This window comes from Peromyscus leucopus, chromosome 23 (genome assembly GCF_004664715.2).
Source record: "Peromyscus leucopus breed LL Stock chromosome 23, UCI_PerLeu_2.1, whole genome shotgun sequence".
Lineage (NCBI taxonomy): Eukaryota > Metazoa > Chordata > Mammalia > Rodentia > Cricetidae > Peromyscus > Peromyscus leucopus.
This window is the reverse complement of record NC_051082.1, coordinates 44,138,821-44,161,187: the sequence shown is the minus strand read 5'-3', so window position 1 is coordinate 44,161,187 and position 22,367 is coordinate 44,138,821. Positions and strand designations below refer to the sequence as shown.

General features: G+C 49.0%; 1 protein-coding gene across 1 annotated transcript in view; it reads right to left on the bottom strand.

Annotated features, from left to right (window-relative positions):
- Positions 1-467: 467 nt before the first annotated feature.
- Positions 468-22,367, bottom strand: part of Daglb (diacylglycerol lipase beta) — a 40,383-nt gene continuing 18,483 nt past the window's right edge. The window contains 11 exon segments of the mRNA XM_028890353.2: positions 468-843; positions 947-1,194; positions 2,814-2,886; positions 2,967-3,035; positions 8,141-8,268; positions 8,356-8,384; positions 8,387-8,435; positions 12,816-12,893; positions 15,741-15,824; positions 16,882-17,008; positions 19,963-20,090. Coding sequence (XP_028746186.1) covers positions 645-843; positions 947-1,194; positions 2,814-2,886; positions 2,967-3,035; positions 8,141-8,268; positions 8,356-8,384; positions 8,387-8,435; positions 12,816-12,893; positions 15,741-15,824; positions 16,882-17,008; positions 19,963-20,090 — 1,212 coding nt within the window. The 3' untranslated portion in view covers positions 468-644.

Below are 22,367 nucleotides of genomic sequence, written 5' to 3'. Positions count from 1 at the left end.
ATACATGAAAGTTATGCAATCAGTTCATGTATAAATGAGCCGCAGTGCTGGGCTCAGAGGAAGTTCCGGCTGTCCTTAGTGCCGCAGGAAGAATGCCAGTAAAGAATATAAAGTGCACACCTGTTGTCTTAAGTTCAGACTCGTAAACAGCAGGATGGGATCCTAGCAGGGGCAGGAGTGCTAGAGATCCACAGAGGGTCTTCAGGTGTGGAGTTCTCGGGGCAAAGGAGGCTCGCTCCACGAGCTGCCCTAGAAGTCCCAACACCTACCTCTGCATGTTCTCGACTCCTGTTCCTGTTAATACTGTGGTTAAAAATGGTTCTGTAGGCCAGCCATGGTGGTGCGTGCCTATAATCCCAGGCAGGCAGATCTCTGAGTTTGAGGCCAGCCTAGTCTACAGATTGAATTCCAGGACAGGCAGAGCTACACAGAAATCCTGTCTCAGGGAAAAAAAAAAAAAAAAAAAAAAAAAAAAAAAAAAAAAATTTGGTCATGTTGTTGCCCATTCCACTGGGACTCATCAGATTACTACTGATGGATGCCACCATACCAGCCTCACAGAAGCCACTCACATTCAGTCAGTCTAAGAAAAAAAAAAAAAAAAGCACAAGCCCACTGTGCTGGGCAGTGTCCAGTAGATGGGATTAAACCACAGCTGTGTGAGCGCCGCCTTGCCCTGGGCAGGAGACACAGGCTGTTCTGTCGGCGACCACTCTGTCCAGGGCCTGATTCAGGATGTTAGGCAAGTGGTCAGTCAGCATCTTTGGGCCTATCAGGATCTTGCCAAAGTCTGCTTCATGTGCCCACCTTGCCCTGTAGTGGGCAGCGGAACAGCAGCCAAACCTTGAACAAAAGAGAATAGGAGCTTAGTGAAGCCGCACTTGGGTCAGGCGTCCGGTCGCCCTCAGCGGACGGGCATGTCAGACCCACGTGCCTCCCCACTCACCTCCCCGAACCACTCTCTTCTTCCAGGTGGATGATCCTGCCCGGTGGGTACAGATGTGGGTACTTGGTGGGCGAGTCCAGAGGGGAGTCGCTGGAGCTGTAGCCTGGGGAGCCTCGGGTCAGCAGACTCTGCTCCCCAAGTAGAGGCTGGGTCAGGGCTCTCTGGTTGCCTTCGTCCAGTTCAGTTGGAGAGTTGTCAGGGCTTCCTCCAAAGAGTCCGTACCAACAGCCATGCAGCAAGATCTTGTACTGAAAGGCGAGACCAAGGACAAGGATGGTCTTGTGCCGGGGGCCCTCAGGGTTTGGCCTGTACTTACACAGCCATGGGTCATGGGCGGGGCTTGTGGTGGCAAGAAGCCATCATACGTGCAGCAATCGTTAAAAACCAAATCATACATGTGTTTTGAAAATGAGTTGTTGGTTTTGTGTGTGTGCTGGAGATTGATCCCAGAGCTAAGCCCTGTACATGTTAAGCCCACGCTCTACCACTGAGCTAGCCACACCCCAGGAGACAGGGGCTACTTCTTAAAAAACTATGAAGAAGAAAGTCTTGGGTTCCATCTCCAGTACTGCATGAAACCAGGTGTGGTGGTGCACACCTGTGATCCAGCACTTGGGAAGCAGAGGCAGGAGGATTAGAAATTCAAGATCAACAGTTCAAGGATACCTGAGACTCTTATCTGAAAAAGAAAAAAAAAAATCCAAAAACAAACAAACTGTCGGTGTAATGACGTTATTCACCTTTAATCCCAGCACTCAGGAGGCAGAGGCAGGCAGATATTTTGAGTTCAAGGTCAGCCTGGGCTACAGATAGAGTTCCAGGACAGCCTGGACTACACTGTGAAACTCCATCTCTAAAACAGAAAAAGCAACTTGGGAGGTAGAAGCAGGTGGATCTCTAAATATTGTTTTTAATCATAGTTATTTTGTGTGTTCCTGTGGTGGCATGACATTTGTGTGCCTGTGTGTTGGGAGTTAACAGGACAAACTGGAAGTAGGATGTCTGTGTGTGTGTGTGTGTGTGTGTGTGTGTGTGTGTGTGTGTGTGTGTGTGTGTTGGGAGTTCACAGGACAGACTGGGAGTGGGATGTCTCCTCTACCAGCTGGGTTCCAGTGACTAGACACAGACTAGGCTTGGTCACGTGGCATGCCTGCTAATCTGTCTTACGGGCCTCTCTTCCTTTTTTAAACTACCCATATAACAGGCAACGGAACTAGAGCCTCCAGCGTGCTGGGCTCCAGCCCCGCCCCCTCCTTGGCTTCCTTTTCCCCTTGGCCTCACATTTTTGGCAGTCCTGTCTCAGTCTCCCAGCTGCTGGATCACAGGCCAACACTACACCACCTCATGGCGGTCAGCTCCCATTGGCTAACACTCTCTCTCTTCCTGTGTGTGTGGGAAGTGATCTACCACTGAGCAACACTCTCAAGCCTCTGCCATTAAATTTTTCCTATTACATTAATTTATTTAATTGTATGTATGTGGAGGTGAGGACTGGAGGGAAGTTCCCCTCAACACACACACCATGAGGATTGAATGCAGGTCAGAAAGTTTGGCAGCAAGCGCCTGTCCCCACAGAGCCATCTTGCCGGCCCCCTAGGACTTCTTAGAGTCTGTCTCACGTGTCAGCCTTACTGGAAGTCTGGGAGCAAGCTATGTAACTGAAAGACGCTAAAATAGCAGCAGCTCGGGACAACAGTGTTTCCTAACTGGTGATGTGTGTGACTCCTCTGCATCTCACATAGTAGAACCCCAGACAGGAGTCTGTTCACAGGGCAGAGGAGAAGACGCGGACATCAATGGCTTGGCTGTGAGCGCTCGGCCTGCCTCTGCACAGACCCTCCGGCATCTAACCTGGTGGAGCGGTTACCTTCGGCTTGTTGCAGTTAGCAATCACTCGCAGGATCCTTCTCTTCAGATCTTCCATGTTGGTCACGCTTAACCTAGAGAGTAAAAAGCAGACACCTCAGTACCCGGTACTGCCAACGACCCCGACCCTGTGGGCCAACCAAGGGACACTGACCTGGGAATCACATCCATTCCTAAGATAAGTGACACAATGAAGTCCTTGGAGTATTCATAAAGGGATTTGCTGAAATTTCAAACGAGAGACAAGCTAAGTTAGTCTAGGTTCCGTTGCTGCAGGAGGCTGTGGGAGGTGGGAGGGGAGTATAAAACAGTTGCCAGGGCAGATGTTGGTGTCGCCATTCTGAATCCTCTAAAGGAGAGAAGTGACATGGGGACTCCATAGTCAAAGCCACAGGAGACGTTCAGGAGACCACAGCTAAACCATCAATGATCCCTGCAACCCAGCAGGCCCAATCTACCAAGGTGCCCTGGCAATCTATGAGCAGGCAGAGGCAAAAGGCTGGGCACCGCAGTGTACACCTGCAGGGACAGAAGCTGGGCCAGTGGGGGGGGGGGGACAGAAGCTGGCCAGTGCGGGGGGCACAGAAGCTGGGCCAGTGCGGGGGCACAGAAGCTGGCCCAGTGCGGGGGGGGGGGCAGAAGCTGGCCCAGTGTGTGGGGGACAGAAGCTGGCTCAGTGGGCACAGAAGCTGGGCCAGTGCGGGGGACGGGACAGAAGCTGGCTCAGTGTGGGGGGGGACAGAAGCTGGCCCAGTGTGGGGGGGACAGAAGCTGGCCCAGTGTGGGGGGAGGGGGGCACAGAAGCTGGCCCAGTGCAGGGGGGGGGGGCACAGAAGCTGGCCCAGTGCAGGGGCACAGCCCATAATTTCTGCCACTCGGGGGTAAGGCAAGAAGACTGGATTCAAGGCCGGCCTGCATTCCCATCAAGCACTTAAGCGGGAGAAGGATTGAGAATTGGGGCTAGCCTGGGCTACACAGTTAAGACTCTGTCTAGAAATCACTAAAAAGCAAATGTGTAAATAAAATGTGAAGGTGAAAATCACCTAATAAATGCCTACTTCTGGTGTGAAAGGACCTTCTTTTTTTCTTTTTGAGAGAGAATGAGAACAGAAAATAGCAGGAGTCCTGGTTTTACGGAATTGTCTTGGGAACTATGTTGATATCCTGTATGCTAAATTAGAAAACAAAGTTAAATAACAACAAAAACGGTCCCTAAAATTAAGCTCATAGTGTATTTTCCAAACTGAGCAGGGTTCTCTTCTGTTCCAGTCCTTAGGAGGCTGAGGCAGGAAGAGCATCAAGAGTCTGAGGCTAGCCTGGGCTACATAATGAGATCTAGGTCAGGCTTAGCTACATTGTGAGACTGTCTCAAAACCAAAAAGCAAACCCATAGTATTTCTGCATCTCTCCTATTTCTCTGGCATGAATTCTACCTCACCCCACTTGGCAAGTTCTTTGTTATTTTCAGCTAATCCGTGCAGAAGGAAAGGAAACCCTTTCCGTCTCTACCCTCTGAAAGTTCATCCAAGTCAATGGCTGTCACTGCTAACACTAAGGAGTGAGACGGTGACAAAGTCTGGCTGTGAGCGTGGCCAACAGGAAGTAGACATTGCTAAAACCATCCACTCTGAATCAGATCTAATCTTCAGTGACTGTTACAACTTTCTTTTAATTTTTTTTAGATTTATGTATCTATGTATGTGCACATGTGTAAGTGCCCACGAGGCCAGAAGAGGGCATCAGACCCCCGAGAGCTGGAGTTAGGGGTGGCTGAGTGCTGTCTGATTGGGTCCTCATGATGGAGCTGCATGAACCATCTCTCCAGCCCTTTCCATTTTCAGTGAAATTAAACTATGTTGGTGGACACAGTGTGGGGAGCAGATGAAGTCCAGACTGAATGAGTATTGTGGACATGAGCACAACCACGTTAAGGACTCCGATGCCCCAGACCCCCGGGATGGGAATGTTGACAGTGTGTGCAACAAATTATGGAACACAACTTCCTCTTCTGGATGACTAGCCTGAGACTGCTCCCCTACAGAGACCCCCTACTGAGATGTATTAACCTCCCCTTGAGCTATCTATAATAAACCCGCCTTTTCATTCTGCTGTATATAGTCAATGTGTCAGGGCTGCTGGTGCACCTCCATCAGAGCTCACAGCCCCCCATCCCAGTTTTTCTGTACATGTGTCTGTGCTTTCCCATCCCCCATTGCCCCCAGTCAGGTCAGAGCTCTGCGGGTCATGGCGAGAAACAAGAAACGTTCACAAGAAAAGAACAGCACAAACCCAGGATGTGACAAGCTCTTCTCAACAAATTACCTGGCTTCTTCAAGAAACAAAAGGGAAACGCTGGATGTAGTAGCATGTATGTATAATCCCACTGCTCCTACTGTGAGATGGGAGGCAGAGACCAGAGACCAGTGCAGCATAATCAGGAGACCTTGCCTCAAAATGGCAGAGAGAACTGACTCCTGAAAGTTGTCTGACTTCCAAATGACGCCATGATGTGTGCACGTGCACTTGCACGCATACACTAGTAATACTTTTGTTTTGAAAGGAGTTGGGAGAAAAACCATGGAGACATTTATAAGGCAAATCTGCCATATCCAATGTTAGAGCCAATGAACGGCACCTGGATCCTCACGTAGGCAAACTGGGGAACGTTAGGAATCAACGGGGGAAATGTGATCAGTTATTATCTATCCAGAAATTAAAGATTTACTGTGCTCTATCTTTGGATGTGTTATTTACAGATGAAATGACATGTCTCAGACTTGCTTTAAAGCTAGCTTTTTCGTATGCCTGCTTGTGTGTGTGTACAGACACTACATGGGGAGTGAGGGAGGCATATAAAGAGCTACACACTGACAGAGGGTTGAAACTGGCTAAACTGAAGTTTACAAACCACAGCATACTTTTTCCCTCCCTCTTGGGAGGGGTACTCCCTATCATGCTTTTTCTTGAACTCGTGGGCTCAAGCAGTGTTCTCTTGCCTCAGCCTGTACCCAGCTAGGACAACAGATATATATGTGGCCATGTCCAGTTATCCTCTCTACTTTTGTTTGGGGTTTTTATTTTTATATTTTTGAGACAGTCTTGCTATGTAGTTCAAGCTGGACTGGTATTCATTGTGTGCATACCCCAGGCTGGCCTCAAATTTGTAAGAATCTGTCTCATACTCCTGAGTTCTGGGTTAAGGCTGTTTCATTAAAAAATAAACAAATAGAACTTTATTTAGGGTCTTTGGGTGTGGCTTACTGATAGAATACTTAAGGCCCCATGCTAATCTACCATATCACAAAAGGAAAGAGCTTTTACCAGGTGTGATGTTGCATATATAGCTTTAATCCCAGAACTCAGGAGGCTGATTGATATCTATGAGTTCAAGTTTTAGCAAGGGCTACATACTGAGAGCCTGTCTCAAAAACAGAAATCAAAACAAAAGATCTTTGATCTGTTTTCTGTATTTTTCCAATTTTCTGATGGATATATATATATATATATATGTATATGTATAGATATGGATATATAAATATATGGACATAAAAATATAGATGATATATACATATATATATGGATATATAGTTTTTTGTTTTACCTTCAATTTTTAAAAGATTTATTTATTTATTTACTTATTTACTTACTTATTTATTTATTTAGTATAGTTTTTCTGTCTGCATATATTCCTACACACCAGAAGAGGGCACCAGATCTCATTATAGATGGTTGTGAGCCACCATGTGGTTGCTGGGAATTGAACTCAGGACCTCTGGAAGAGCAGCCAGTGCTCTTAACCTCTGAGCCATCTTTCCAGCCTACCTTCAATTTTTTAATCCTTAATTCGTTTTAGTCTTTTTTGTTGTGGCACAAATTTCTTTCACAATCAAGGCAAAAGTTTGCACAGCATAGTTCAGTCAACATGCTCAACTAAGCAAGGAAAAACAGTTTTCCAACTCATAGAAATAAATGTCCTGTTTGTTCAACCCCTGGGAATGTGCACAGTCCAAGTGAAGCCCATACCTATGATGGACACTAGGTGACAGTGATGTGCCACTGGAGGCCCATCAGGGATAAGAAGTGCACTCTGGGGTTGGGGGAGGTGGCAGGCAGCAGGAGAGGCTCCCATGGTGAGCACAGACTATGTGGGAATTCTGTTACAAAAGGGCTCAGCAGGTTAAAACCCTCACTGCCAAGCCTGATGATCTGAGTTCAACCCCTGGTGTCCAGATAGTGGAAGAAGAGAACCAACACCTTCAAACTGTCCTCTACATGTGGTGTGTGGACCATGGCTTAAGAGTGTTTACTGCTCTTCCAGAGGACCAGCAACCACTTTGGGTGGCTCATAACCACCTGTAGCTCCAGCTGCAGAGGAACGGATGCCCTCTTCTGGTTTCCACGGACACCTGCACATACTCGGTAGACACTCACATTATAGACACTCAGACTATACATATGTATAAATAAAATATAGTTTGAAGTTTCTTTTTCTTTAAGTTGTACTGGGAATTGAACCCAGGGCTTCACACATGGTAGACAAGTGCTTGACCACTAAGCTACACTCCCAGTCCTAAAATAAAGTGTCTTTAAAAACCAACTTCAGGGCTGGAGAGATGTCTCAACAGTTAAAAGCACATGCTGCTCTTCCAGAGGACCCGGGCTTGGTTCCCTGTACCCAGGTTGGGCAGCTCCCAAATGCTAACTCCAGCTCCAGGGTATCCCAGGGCCTCTATCCTCTATAGGTACCTGCACATGTGTAAACACACACAATAACAAAAAGATCTTTTAAAAACAAACTAAACAACAACAACAGAAAACCTTAGAATTCTATCATTTAGTCAGGTTTATAATCCCACCTATTATGGAAGCCGAGGCATGGGGATCAGTTCAATGTCTCCCTTAGCTCCATAGCAAGTTCCAGGCCAGCCTGGGCTGTTTAGGAAATTAGAGCCATTGGCCAGATGTCAGTAAGGACTACAATTCTCTTGCCTCTGCCTCCTGAGTGCTTGCATCACAGGTGTGTTCTACCGCGCTCAATTTACATAGTCTTCCTTCAACTACATAGTATTTCTTTTCCCTTTTGACAAGGGTTTCATGTAGCTCAGGGGTGACTAACCCACTGTGTAGCCAAAGAGAACCTTCACCTTGTAATCCTCTCACCACAGCTTCTCCAGTGCTGGGATGACAGGCATGGGTGAGCTACCAACCGGACCACATCTCAGCACTACAGTGTTTCAAAACAAACTTCTAAGAAGGAGAGAGAATTAACTGATGTAAATGGAGAGAGAGGAGCTGACTGACTCGTCCTGCAGGAGAGTGAAGCCTTACCTCAGCAGGCCCCTGGGCGGGGAGAAGGCATAAGCACGGACTTGTGGGTAGGTCCCCCGAAGCATGATGGCTAACAGGGCCGCAGCTCCGGCTCCTAGGCTGTGCCCCACCAGAACAAGCCGGTACTCCTAGGGGACAGAGGGCAGAGGGAGTTGAGGCCCAGAAGAACAGACAGAACATGACAGGAACAGGAAACAGAAAACAAGCCATCTTACCGGAGCAACACTGAAGGCTTGGCTCAGAATCCATCATTGACCAGTCTGCGGTAAATGTATCTGGCTGCTTGAACAATTCCCTGGAGATAGATAGATGGGGTGGGGTCAGCACGGCTCGGAAGACAGGGTCTCTGGCCTTACTGTTCACTGATACATTCTTGGTCTGTGGTCCAGAGGCTGGCTGCCAGGAAGTGGGTGCTGTTATTTGCTAAGTGAGTAGGTGTCACCAGGAACATCCAACCACGCAGCAGGCATATCTGTGCAGTGCTGTGTACTAGTCTATAGTTGTACTACACATGACTGAATGAACCAGCTAAGGACCGAGGACTGAGCCTGGGAGCCCTACTGTATGCTGGACAAGCAATCTACCACTGAATCAGACTCTTCAGAACTTATTTGTTATGGGCTGGAGAAAGAGATCAGAGGACCAGAGTTCAGTTCCTAGCACCCACATCAGGCAGCTCACAGGCACCAGCTTCAAGGGATCTGTTGCCCTCTTCTGGTCTCCATGGGCATGTGCACACAGACACACAAACATAAATATGTCTTCTAAAAAATTATTCTTTTTTTGAGCTGGCCTTTAAGTTACCCACTCTGGCTCTCAATTTGATATGTAAGACAGCCAGGCCTTGCACTGTGTGTGTGTGTGGTGTATGCACAGATATGTGAGTTTAGTCACTTGTGTGTGCACATGCGGTCAGAGGTCAACTCTGGGTACCTTTGCTCTCTACCTCATATTTCGAGACAGAGTCTTCCGCTGAACCTGGAACATGCTGATTCTGCTACACGGGCTAGCTGGTGAGCCCCCGGGGCCTGCCTGTCACCACTCTCTACCAGACCTGGGGTTACATAACCAGCTCCTTCAAGGGTGCAGGGGATCCAAACTCAGGTCCTTATGCTTGGATGCCAAGCTCTTCACACTGAGCCATCCTCCCTGCCCCAAGCCAAGCACTTTCGGTCCTCCTGCCTCAGCCTCCCAAGTGCTGTGCCACCATGCCCAGATGATCCTTTCATAAAGATATTAAAACACACCATTTAGGGACAGTCACACTGGGACAATGGAAAAAGGTGCCTGCTACTGAGCCTGACAACACGAATTTGATTCCTGAGACCCAAGTGGTGGAAGGAGAGAACTGACTGTCAGTTCTTCTCTGGCATGTACGTCCTTCCTCTCTCTCTCTCTCTCTCTCTCTCTCTCTCTCTCTCTCTCTCTCTCTCTCTCTCTCACACACACACACACACACACACACACACACACACACACACATTAAAACACAGTTCTGAGTTGTAAGAGGTGAGTCCCTTCTTCAAATTGAAAGATCATGAACCAAAGAAAGCAGAGTTGAAAAAGTTGTCAATTAGTGGTTTTGTTTTTGTTTTTTGTTTTTTGTTTTTTTTGGAGCTGAGGATTGAACCCAGGACCTTGCGCTTGTTAGGCAAGCACTCTACCACTGAGTTAAATCCCCAACCCCGTCAATTAGTGTTTTAAGCTTTTCAAGCGACAGCTGATAGGTGAAGAGAACATTCTGAGAGTGGGGTACACTTACAGGTTATGTGGTAATCAAAGACCCCCCAAACAGTGGTCCAGGGGCTCTGGTTTTGTGGTTTACTTTTTATTATATTTTATTTATTTTTTTTAATTTTCTGGAACTGGAGTTACAGACGGTCGTGAGCTGCTATGTGGGTGCTGGGAATCGAACCCTGGTCCTCTGGAAGTGTTCATAACTGCTGAGCCGTCTCTCCAGCCCTGTGGCTTGCTCTTGTGTTGGAAAGGCAGCTACTGCAATGTATGCTCCACCACATGAGGTTGATGTTTGTGCAGGAGAACCAGAGAGAACTGGTTCCAGAGGGTTCTGTTAAAGTCTGGTTGCCCATCCAGCAGCAAACAAAACTTTGCTGGTAGTGTTAACAAAGACATGGAAGAATGTAACTAACTACTTTGGGGGCTCAGAGGTTAAGAGCTTTTGCAGAGAGAAACCAGTTTTAATTTCCAACTCCCATAACAGGTGAGTCATACCTGCCTGAAGCCCCAATTCCAAGGGATCTGATGCCCTCTTTTGGCTTCTGTGGTCACTGCAAACACATGGTATCCAAACAGAAAAGCAGCCATGTGTGCACACAGAAATAAAAATACCTTTTAAAAAGACACTATTTTGAGAACTACAGCAAGACTGAAATGAGTTATGAAAGATAGGCCGAATGGGAAAAAGGAGGATTTTCTTATTTATTTATTTACAGGAGACCTGTTTATGTAGTCCAAGCCAGCCTCAAACTCACGACATGTAGCCAAGCCTTGATCTTCCGCTCTCCTGCTTCTTTCTACCTCCTGAGTGCCGGGATTACAGGTATGCACCAGCACATCCAAGTCATGTGATGCAGGGCACTGCACCTAGGGCTTCACGCATGCGAAGCAAATACTCCACTGACGGAGCCACACCCCAGCCCTGCCTTAGTGATATCTGTTGCCATAAACAGTTGCTAACATGACTGTTCAAGATAACATACCATTAATGGGCCCCCCTTGTGTGTGTGTGTGTGTGTGTGTGTGTGTGTGTGTGTGTGTGTGTGTGTGTGTGCGCGTGCATTAGTGTTCATGTATGTGAGTGTGGACTTACACTTGCCACAGCAGACAGGTGCAGGTGTGAGGACACCCTACGGTGTTGGTCCTTGCCTCTTACTTTGAAGCAGGGTTTCTTGCTGTTTGCCTGTCTACACTGGACTAGCTGGACCTACAGCTTCTGCAGATTCTCCTGTCTCCACTTCCCCACGGCTGAGAGCACAGGTGCCCACTTGCTGTTTAAACTAGGCTGGCCAGCCAGCACACCCCAGGATCAGCCTGCGTCTACCCACCCAGTGCTGATATTACAGATGCGCCCTGCCATGCCCAGCTTTTGTACATGAGTGCCAGAGATCCATATTTAGATCCTCACGCTTGCCTGGCAAGCACTTCCCCAGCTGAGCCATTTCCCTGGCCCCATTCAACTACACTGATTTAAATGCCCAATCTAGGTTTAGGGAGACACTATGTCAAAAAATAAGGTGGAAAGCAATTGGAAAAGACAAACAAAATCTACCTCTCACCTTCATGTGCACATATACACGTGATCGTGCACACACATAGGAACACACACACACACACACACACACAGATGAATACTAGAAGAAGCAAGCTCACAGGGGAGAGGGTAGAATAGAGGCTGTCAGAGCTGGGACTAGGGCCGTTAGAGTTTACTAAGCCCAGGGCCAACATCAGGATTCATCAAAACTTAGCCTACAGATAGAAAAGATGGGCACACAACACCGTACAAACACATGACGGACCTGAATTGAGCCACCACAAATGGTTAAAATGATAAATGTTAGACATCCATCCATCATCCACCTCTCCACTCGCCACCCATCCATCCCTCTATCCATCCTTTATCATCCATGCACCTAACTTCCCACTCACCCATCTATTCATCTATCCATCCATTTACCATATCCACCCATCCACCGGTCATCCATGCATCTATCTTCCCATCCGTCATGGTTTTCGGTTTGTTGAGAGAAAGTCTCACTACATAGCTCACAATGGCCTAGACCTTGCTGTGTAGCCAAATCCAGCCTGAAATTCATGATTCTCCTACCTAAGACTCTCCACGTCTGGAGTTATATACTTACTTTACAATGTTTAAAAACCATTTCACACACACACCACATTTGAGGTGGGTTTTTCCTCTTCCCAGGAGGAACTCTGCCCCACTCACCCCCACAGAACAGGAAGAGAGAAACAGAGAACTAGGCTCTGGCCACATCCACAGAGAACGTGTGGGAAGTGAGCTGTCCAGCCTGTGCCGCCCACAAGGCCAGAGCTCTTGCTCTGCTGCTCTGTGCTGGACTGAGCATTTTCCCACTAAGATATCAAACTTAATTAGAGGGGAAAGTGGCTGGGGATACAGCCCAGTTAATGGGATGCTTGTGTAACATGCCTCAAGCCCTAGATTTGATGCCTAACCTGTCATCTCAGTATTCAGATGGTGGAAGCAAGAGGATCAGAAAGTTCAAGGTTATCCTTAGCTGCAAAATGAGTTATAGGCCAGCCTAGTCTACAGAGTGAGTTCCAGGACAGTCAAGGCTACACAGAGAAAACCTGTCTCAAACAACAACAACAACAAAAAAAAAAAAAAAAAAAAAAAAAAAAAACAATGAGGAGCCGGGCGGTGGTGACGCACGCCTTTAATCCCAGCACTCGGGAGGCAGAGCCAGGCGGATCTCTGTGAATTCGAGGCCAGCCTGGTCCACAGAGCGAGAACCAGGGCAGACACCAAAACTACACGGAGAAACCTTGTTTTGAAAAACAAACAAACAAACAAACAAACAACAATGAGGGGAGGAAAGACAGCCCAGTTCAAGTGTCTGACCTGACAGTCCATCCTGTGGCTTCAGCCACATTACCCCATCTCTCAATACAGACATACCTTGTGGGCCACACAGTCCTGTAGCTCAGTATCCAGCTCGAGGTTCTCACTCTCTGCAGACAGGTCAGTCAGGACATCCTGTGAGTGTGGAGACGGCAACATCAGCCTGTGGGGCTGCACAGCGGACCAAGGCCAGACGTGTTGGGACTGAGGGCCAGGGCACTCTGTGTGGGGACTGAGGGCCAGGGCACTCTGTGTTGGGACCGAGGGGGGTGCTCTGTGGGGATGAGGCCAGGGAACTGTGTTGGGACTGAGGGCCAGGGCGCTCTGTGTTGGGACGGGGCCAGGGCTCTGGTGGGACTGAGGCAGGGCACTCTGTGTTGGGACCGAGGGCCAGGGCACCCTGTGTTGGGACCGAGGGCCAGGGCACTCTGTGTTGGGACCGAGGGCCAGGGCACTCTGTGTTGGGATGAGGGCCAGGGCACTCTGTGTTGGGACCGAGGGCCAGGGCACTCTGTGCAGCGGCAGGCAGTGCAGTCAGAAGGCTGAGAGCGAAGTGTCCAGCCTCCTCGGAGAACACAGCTGAAGTAGGAAAAGCCAGCTGGGTGCCAGGCGGGAATGGCCCTGATGGAAGCGACATCTAGGAACACCTCTGTCTTGCGCACTGCAATCTAAGGACCTCCCCAGCCCAGAGCACAAACGGGTTTGAACAAAGCCCCGTTCCTGTCCTCTGGAACCCACATTCAACGGCTCACTAAACAACAGTGATGCCTACAGCAGGGCTGGGCTGAACCTGAAGGAGAGCAGAATAACCATCCTCTCGGGGGACAAGCAGCTCCCTGGGCTCCATGCTATTTGGGTTTCCGTTTGAAACAGGGTCTCAGTGTAGCCCAGGCTAGCTTTGAATTCCTCTTGCCTCCATTTCCCGTCCTGGGACTGCAGACATGTACCACCATGCCCGGCTTACTCCTACATGATAAAAAAGACCCTCAGGAGATTTCCTGAGGACACTCGATATACTTAGTGCTGGGACAGACTGGGACTAGGAAACGGTGGCCAGGCGAGTCACAGAACATCCACCGGGCTGACAGGGAACCAGCACGCTAAGGAAAGCTGTGTGCACTGGAGGTTTCTAGAGAAGGACGGGGAAAGCTGAGGCTGTGCACAGCATAAAGGGCAGACCGGAGCAGGTGGCATTGAGTGCAGCTTGTATTCCAGCACTTGGGGACACTTGGGAGCAACACAGGAAAGAAACGGACTGACCAGGATGGTGAGAAGGAGCACAGACAGGGACTGCGATGATGGGAAACCTTTCTTCCAGTGCAGGGAACAAACCGGTCAGAACAGGGGCTGGGAAAGGAGGATACAGCCAGACAGCCTGAGGCTGTGAGATCTGAGGTGATTGGCTGAGAAGGAGTGATGGATGCTACTAAGGACTGAACTCAGGCTTCTGCCTGGCATGTTAAGCGCTCTACCCACAGCCTCTGAAAGGGAGATGCGAGGCTCCCCTGCTGCATTATATGCCCAGGAATCTTAAACTAGCTCTCACTATGGAGCCTTGGCTGGCCCAGAACTCACTGTGTAGACCAGGCTGGCTTCTAACTCTCAGAGACCTGCCTATCTCTGTCTCCCAAGGGCTAGAATTAAAAGTTGTGACACTACCATGTCCACCCCACAGCCCACTTCATTATTATTTTTTTTATGTGTATGGGTATTTGCTTACATATATGTCTGCACATCACATGCATGCCTGATACCCAAAGACCAGAAAAGGGTGCCGGATCCCCTGGAAATGGAGTCACAGATGGTTGTGGGCTGCTATGTAGGTGCTGGGAACAGATCCTCTGAAAGGGCAGCCAGTGTTCTTGGGCTGAGCCCTTGATAAAGGGTCTAAGTTGCTCAGGCTGGCCCTAAACTTGTTTCAGCCTTCAGAGTAGCGGGACTAGAGGCCTGTCCTGCATGCTCAGCAGTAACACTGGCCCTTCCCAGACACACGAGGAAGAACCGGGAAGTGAGAGCGAGGAGTGGCAGAGAAGAAACCAGAAAGCAGATGTTAAAAGAGGGAAGAGAGCTGGACAAGAAGTGGAGGCGGGAGAGACCTGGAGGTGGACAAGGGGCTCACTGTACCCTGAGAAGCACATGGTGCCTGGAGGAAGGGAGGGCTTGAAGAGAATCCCCAGAAGAACTTGACAGTATGTGACTGTTTTTTTTTTTAATTTTTGTGTGTATGTGGGCATGTGCACATTTGTGTGTATGAATGCAGTTGCATGTGTGCCATGGCCCAGGTATGGCGGTTGGATCAGAGAACCCTTCAGATGTCAGCCTTCACCTCCACCTTGTTTGAGGCAGGGTCTCTTGCTGGCTGATGGAGACACCAAGTTATCTGGCCCTTGGGATTCCAAAGATTCTCCTGTTTTCATCTCCCACTTTGCTGTAGGAGAGCTGGGGCCACAGATGCGCTACTGTCCCTGGCTTTCACGTGGGTTCTAGGGACTGTATGCAGGTCCCCACCTTCCCCTCAGAGCACTTTGTCATTGAGCCATCTCCCAAACCTCCGAAGAGGTGGGGACACAGGAGTGTACCACCATGCATGGCTCGGTGTGTCTTCTGACCAAAGACCAATCTTACCATCCCATCCGGTTCTGGGTACAGAAATCAGATGGCGGGCTACCTAGGCATGGGCGCATCTGGGCACATCTAAGGAGGGTCAGCAGGAGGTGACCCAAGCAGGTATCCCTTGAGCCTGTCTTGGAATGTGCTGGCATCTCTAATGCCAACAGCTGGTAGTTAACTGGGAACCACCTCCCACGTTTCATCAAGTCCGTGTTCACAGCCCATGCTTGCTTCCCAGCTTCAAGGCTTTCCTCGGCCGCCTCACACAGTGGCTTTCTCTGTTCCTAACAAAGCTTTCCTCTGCCCCCCCCCCCCCCCCCGTGTCCCACTCTCTGCTCAGACCTGAATCTGTCACACACACAGCAGCATTACCTGGAGAGACATGGTCCCTCTCACGGCGACCACAATGGCCTCCTTCCTGTGATCCAGAACCACTATGAAGGGCAGCTCATACACCTGGGAGAGAAGAAACCAGCACAAGGCCTGACTCATGGGGACACAGAGCATCTCCCTCTGTCCTCCTGCCTCAGCCTCCCAAGTGCTAGGATTACAGGCACACACCACCACACTTGGCAACTTCAGACGTTTTTTGTTTTCCTTAAATTACATTTATTCATTTATTCTATGTGAAGAGGGAATGTGTGTACACACGTCGTCACAGCATGTGTGAAGAAATTAGAAGACAACCTGAGAGAGCTCAGTCTCCTTCCATTGTATGGGTCCCAGGGATTGAACTTGGATCCTCAGTCTTGGAGGCAGACACTCTTACCCACGGAGCCATCTCACCAGTCCGACTACAGAAATCTTAAAAGTTCTGCCAAGAGACTCTGTGGGCCACAGAGTCTGAAAACAGTTGCACTCCACCAAAACAGCAGTTTGGTTTGGGAGTAGAGAAGAGGTTAGAGAGCTACTGAGCAACGCTAACCACAGATCTGAAGCTGGTAGGTACATAGGTGTGTGTGTGTGTGTGTGTGTGTGTGTGTGTGTGTACTCATAGAGGGTGACTTTATGAATAATATCCCAGGTGTGTGTGTGTGTGTGTGTGTGTGTGTGTGTGTGTGTGTGTGTACTCATAGAGGTGACCTATGTTATGGTGTTTTTTTTTTTTTTTTTTTTTTTTGACTTCTATGAAGAATAATCCATCCCAGGCCTTGTGGTGCAGACTGGCATTCCCAGTTGTTTAAGAAGCTGAGGCTGAGACAGAAGGAAAACAAATTCAAGGGTCACAGACTAAGTTCCAGGCCAGCCTGGCAACTTAGTGAGAGCAATCTCAAAATAAAAAGTAAAAAGAAGGATGGGGATTAGCAAAATGGTTCAGTGACTGAGACATTCACTGATGAGCCTGATAACCTGAGTTCAATACCCAGGACCCATATGCACACACGCATGCATGAACACACATGAACACACATGAACACACACACACACACACACACACACGCACGCCCTCCTACCACTAGATCTCAAAGGACTCTGGGGCCCATGTCTAGACACACCCTATTTGAAACAATACCTTGTCGTGAAAGCTGATGTGAATGAAGTCCCTGTACTGCAGCCCGGTCGTCTTCAGGATGGAGGCAAAGTGGCAGTGGTGCTGGTCCCCTTCGACTGCATCATATTCTATCTCTGTGCTTCTGCAACTAAAGGGAAGACAAAGAGGTGACTGGCAGTCTGAGCCCCTCACCAGAGCACAGTGACCCCACTACAGGACTGAACTAGAAAGTTCAGGAGGGGAGGGACGACCACTTCTAAGCCATTCTAACGAACGGTTTCTCTTGAGTAGCAGGGGATGGAATCCATGGTCTTGCAATGGGGCAAACATTTACATTGAGCTACATTCTTGACTTTCATTCACATTCATTCGTGTGCGCGCGCGTGCATGCATCCATGGAGGCCTGAGGACACGGGATTTCCTACGCTGTCATTCTGCATTAATTCCTCTGAGACAGCGTCTCTCACTGAACACCAGCAAGGCTGGAAGCCAGCAAGCTCCAGGGATCCTCCTGCCTCCCTCAACCCCCCACCACAGGGGACACAGGCAGAGTCTGAACAAGCTTTTCTATGCGGATGCCGGGGCTTTGAACTTCAGGCCTCGTGCTTGAACGGCGAGCACTCACGGACCTTGTACAAGACGCAAGGATACGGAAGTCAGATGCACCGGGGACTGAGTGTGAGAACAAACTGCCCTGTGGCTGGGTCTGAGAGCTCTAGAGAGTGAAAAGTGACAGAAATATGATATGGGAAACGTCATGCAAAATTTCTGTGGCTGGGGCCAGGGAAAGGGTTTAGCAGGTCAAGGTACCTGCTGGCAAGCCTCACGACGGAGTCTGATCCCTGGGATGGGATCTACATGATAGAAGGGGAGAATAAACTCCTGAAAGCTCTGACATCCGCATACACACACATGCACACAAAACAAACAAACAAAACGTAATTAAATTTTTTTTTTCTTGAACTCTCAAACTGTCCATCAGGAAGTCCCGAAGGCTGCAGCACCCCAGAGGGGACAGACAGGCCTAGCACTCAGATCTTGTTTGTAATTAGCATTGCAAGGCAAAGGGCAGAAACCACTCCAGGGCAAGCACAGGATACAGTTTCAATTCCTTTCATCAGGAACCTTCCATCAAAGCCAAGCCGGCTCAGTGGTAAAGGGGCTTGTTGAGTGATTTCACCTGAGTTCAATCCCAGAACCCATGGGAGGCAGGGAACCAGCTCCTGAATGCTGTCTTCTCACCTCCACGTGTATCCACACATGTCTCCGGCACGTGTTAATGATAAATAAAACTTGAAAATTTTCCATCAGAAATGCAGGAAGAGGCCGTATGTGGTGGCACACATTTGTAATCCTAGCACTCGGAGGTGGAGCCGGGAGGATCAGGAGTTCAAGGATATCCTCGGCTACGTGAAATTCCATCTCAAAACCACCAAAAACAAAAACAAAAAAACCCTCAAACAAGTAACTAGGGAAGTGCTCAGAGTGACAGGGACCCATCAAAAGGACACAGGAACCAGCCTGTGCAGTCAGGTTGGGGCATGCGACTTACAGATACTAATTATAGAAATGACAGCAATGAACCACGGCTGTGAATGAAGCAAGAAGCATGAGTGGGAACTGATAGCAAGGAGCAGGCCATCCAAGTTCACTGTACAGCAGCAGAAACAGTGATCTGAGAAAAACAGCCAAGTCCCCACCCACTCTAGCCAAGACTGACTTACAAAAGAGCGGCTGAGGACTCAGCTTACTGCAAGGAGGATTTCATCTCAGCACGGGCAAGGCCCTGGGTTCTAGCAGCAAGAAAAAAAGGAAAAGCAGGCCTGATGAGGAGGTTTAGTGGGTAAAGAGTGCTTGTTGAGCAAGCAAGAGGACCCGAGTTCAAATCCACAGAGTCCATGCAACATGCCAGGTGTGGCTGTGACCCTGCAGCACTGTGAGGTGATGGGGCGGAGACAGGGGGATGGCTCCAGGTTCAGGGAGAGAACCTATCCTGAGAAAATAAAGTGGAGAGAAGTAGAGCAGGTCACCGACATCCTCCTCTGGTCTCCGAACCCACACACAGGCATGTGCACACACATCATACACATCTGGACATGCACCACTGTCATATATTACACACGTACACATTATTGGGATGAGAAGAATTCAAATACAAGTTCCCATCTGGTTAATAATCAATGACAATATTCTTGACTTTTATGATTTTACTGCAAATGAATGTCCTGAGGAAATTCAGCCAAGTTGTTAACAGATAGAGAAGCATGAGATGTCGGCTCGGCCGGAAAGGTACTTGCCGCCAAGCCTGATGATCTGAGTTTGATTCCCAGGACCCACCCAGAGTGTGATAATATATTTTTTCTTAAAATCCCTCTTGCCTTCAGAGAGTGAACATTTTCCAGACCTTGCAATCAAGTTAATAAAATGCCCTGAAAAGCTGGGCATGGTGACGCATGCCTTTAATCCCAGCACTCAGCCTGCCCTTAAGAGAACTAACCTTAATACGCCTTCTATTTCCCATGTAATCAGCTTCTACAACCTAAGCTAAATGCATAGTTCCACTCTTAAACTATTTACTCTTCTATGCTGACCCAGAATAATAGAGGTATATGTGTGCTGTGGTAATCACGGGCTGAGGCAGCCAACAGGTTGAAAGTGACCTTAAACGATGACTATCCCATAAATGTTGGAAGCAACATGTAGATATAGGTTGACAACATCTGTATGTGGTTCTGAGTGCTGTTCTGGGTCAGCTGGTGTCGGTGAAATTTTTTTTAAAAGTTGCAAGTGCCAAGTGTGGCAACCCATGCCTTTAATCCCAGCACTTGGGAGGCAGAGGCAGTCATCTTGGTGAGTTTGAGGCCAGCCTGGTCTATATAACGAGCTTCCTTCAGGCCAGCCAGGGGCAACATAGACCTTGTCTTTAAAAAAAAAAAAAATTAGAGATAAAGCATGAAGTCTGAGGACACAGGATATGGTGAGTCATGGCTCTAGGCAGATTCTAGATAAAGGACTTAGGACTTCTTTCTATTCGTGAATGTCGATTTTTTTTTTTCTTTTAGAGGAAAAACTTCAGGAAAGGATGGCACTAGGCCGACCTACCAGCCGCCCCCGATCCTGCACAGCCCCGTGAATGGGTTTCTGTAGATGTAGAGGGGCCACCCATAGGCGGCGGCTGCGAACGGCATGTAGTGATGGCAGTTTTCCACTTCTGCATCCAAGTCGGCCTCCTGGGGGAGAGATGGGAGAAAACCCTTTTTGTGTGAGACAGCCATGGGAAGGACCAACACAGAGATCTGTGTGTGTGCACTCAGGGTGGGCACATGCGTCCCACAGCACGAGCGTCAGGTCTGCCGTCTGTCCCTGCCTCCTACCTTGTTGGAAAAACCATGTTTGCTGGGTCCCCCCAGCTAGCTGGTCCTCTAGCCTCTCAGAGTCTCCTGTCTCCATCCTGCTGTAGGAACCTCGGGATTACAGAAGGGCTCCATACTGAGTCCTGCTTTATGTGAATTCCAGGAATCTGAACTCGGCCAGCCCACTGGGCCACCCACCCCCACACTAAGACCTTAACCCTGAACTCTAACTTCTAACCCTTCCTGCTCGTTTCCTCCTCGACTCTCAAAAAGACTCCTTTTCTCTCCATGTGTATCTGTGGGGTACCTGCGTGCATGTGTGTTCACAAGGGTGTGGGCACTTGTGTGTGCCTCTGTGTGCATGTGGAAGCCCAAGGTTCACATCAAGAATCTTCTTCACTCTCTCACCTTATTCACCCAGGTAGGGTCTTTGACTCAAACCCAGAGGTCACTGACTTGAGTCGTCTCCCTAGCCAGCTTGCTCAAGGACACTCACCCTATCTTCACCTTCCACACTAGAATTACAGAGGAGCCACCTCACCCACCCAGCACTGACATGGGCTCTGGGGACCCAAACTCCAGCCCGCACACCTGTGTGGTAAGTGCCTGACAGCTGAGCTGTCTCTCCAGCCTCTTCTAGGGGAAAAATTGTTCTTTGTTCGTTTTGTTTTGAAGACAGGGTCTCTCTGTGTACCCCTAGCTGTCCTGTCCTGGAACTTGCTATATAGACGAGGCTAGCCTAGAACTCAGAGAGATCCGCCTGCCTCTGCCTCCTGAGTGCTGGGATCAAAGGCGGGCGCCACCACATCTAGCACTTTTGTTTCTTGAGACAAGGTCTTGCTATGTATCTCTGGCTGACCTGGAACTCTCAGATCCACCTGCTTCTAAAAAGCTGGTTTTTAAGTAGCCCCCGGTGGACTCCACCAGAAATGTGGTAAGGGAGGAAGGCAGGGATCCCTGGTGAATCTTCTGGCTCCTGCGGGAGCTTCCTGCCTGGAGTCCTTCATGGCTTTCCACCCGGAAACATGGGTATTGTCAACATCTGGAGGAGGTGCGTCACTGGGGGAGGGCTTTGAGGTTTCAAAAGACAGTAGCTCTCTCTTTGCCTTATGGCTGTGTCTCAAGATGTGAGCTCTCAGCTACTACTCCGGTACCAAGCTTGCCTGTCCGCTGCTGACAGTCATGAGCTCTAGACCTCTACAAGTGTAAGCCCCAAATAAATGCTTTCTTTCATAAGTTGCCTTGGTCCTAATATATTACCACAGCAACAGAAAAGTAAGACATGGATTCCTGCCTGGAGGAATCCCAGCAACATGGGTGCAGTCGCTGCCTGGACGCCATGGCAGAGGCAGAGGGGACACACATAGTCTATGGCTTCTCTGTGTTATTTTTTATTTTTGTTGTTGTTGTTGTTTGTTTTCAAGGGTCTGGGGACACGGCTCAGTGGTGTAAATCTGCCTGGTATGTGCAAGACTCTGAGTTCCGCACCCAGCAACACAAGAAGGGAAGGAGGAAGACAGAGACGGAGCGGGGAAGGGGGGAGGGGAAAGGGAAGGAAAAAAGGGGAAGGAAAGAAGAGTGAGTAAGTTTTGTCCATTCTACTGTGTAACCGGGGTGGCCTGGAATTCACAACCCTACTGCCTCTGCCCCCTATTGCTCAAACAGCAGGTATGCGCTGCCAGGCCTGGCATGACTTCCTCTTTGGAGACCATAAAGACCCATGGCAGGAAAAATCTCACCAAGCAAAGCTTGAACTGTTTCTGCACTCCTAGACTAGAGAAGAAAACACACTCTGATGTGACTCAGGCCCCACCCTGGAAGGAATTGTTCCGGAACAGAGAGCCAAATATTGAATTTCCTACAGTGTAACCTAGACAATAAGCCGGAAGTGGAATACCTGGAATGCCTGGAATCTGGCTGAGAAAGTTGGGTTTCGGTTCAAAGGCTACGGGAACTGTTCTTGGCTACTTCTCTATTCTCTTCTCTCTACTCCCGTCTGTCTGTCTGTCTGTCTCTCATTCCTCCCCCTTCCCCCCTCCTTCTCTTTTCTTACACAGGGTCTACTTCTAGCCTGGGACTCACTCTATAGCCCAGGATAGTCTCCTACTCACAATCCTCCTGCTTCATCCTCCTGAGAGTTCCATGCCCAGCTTG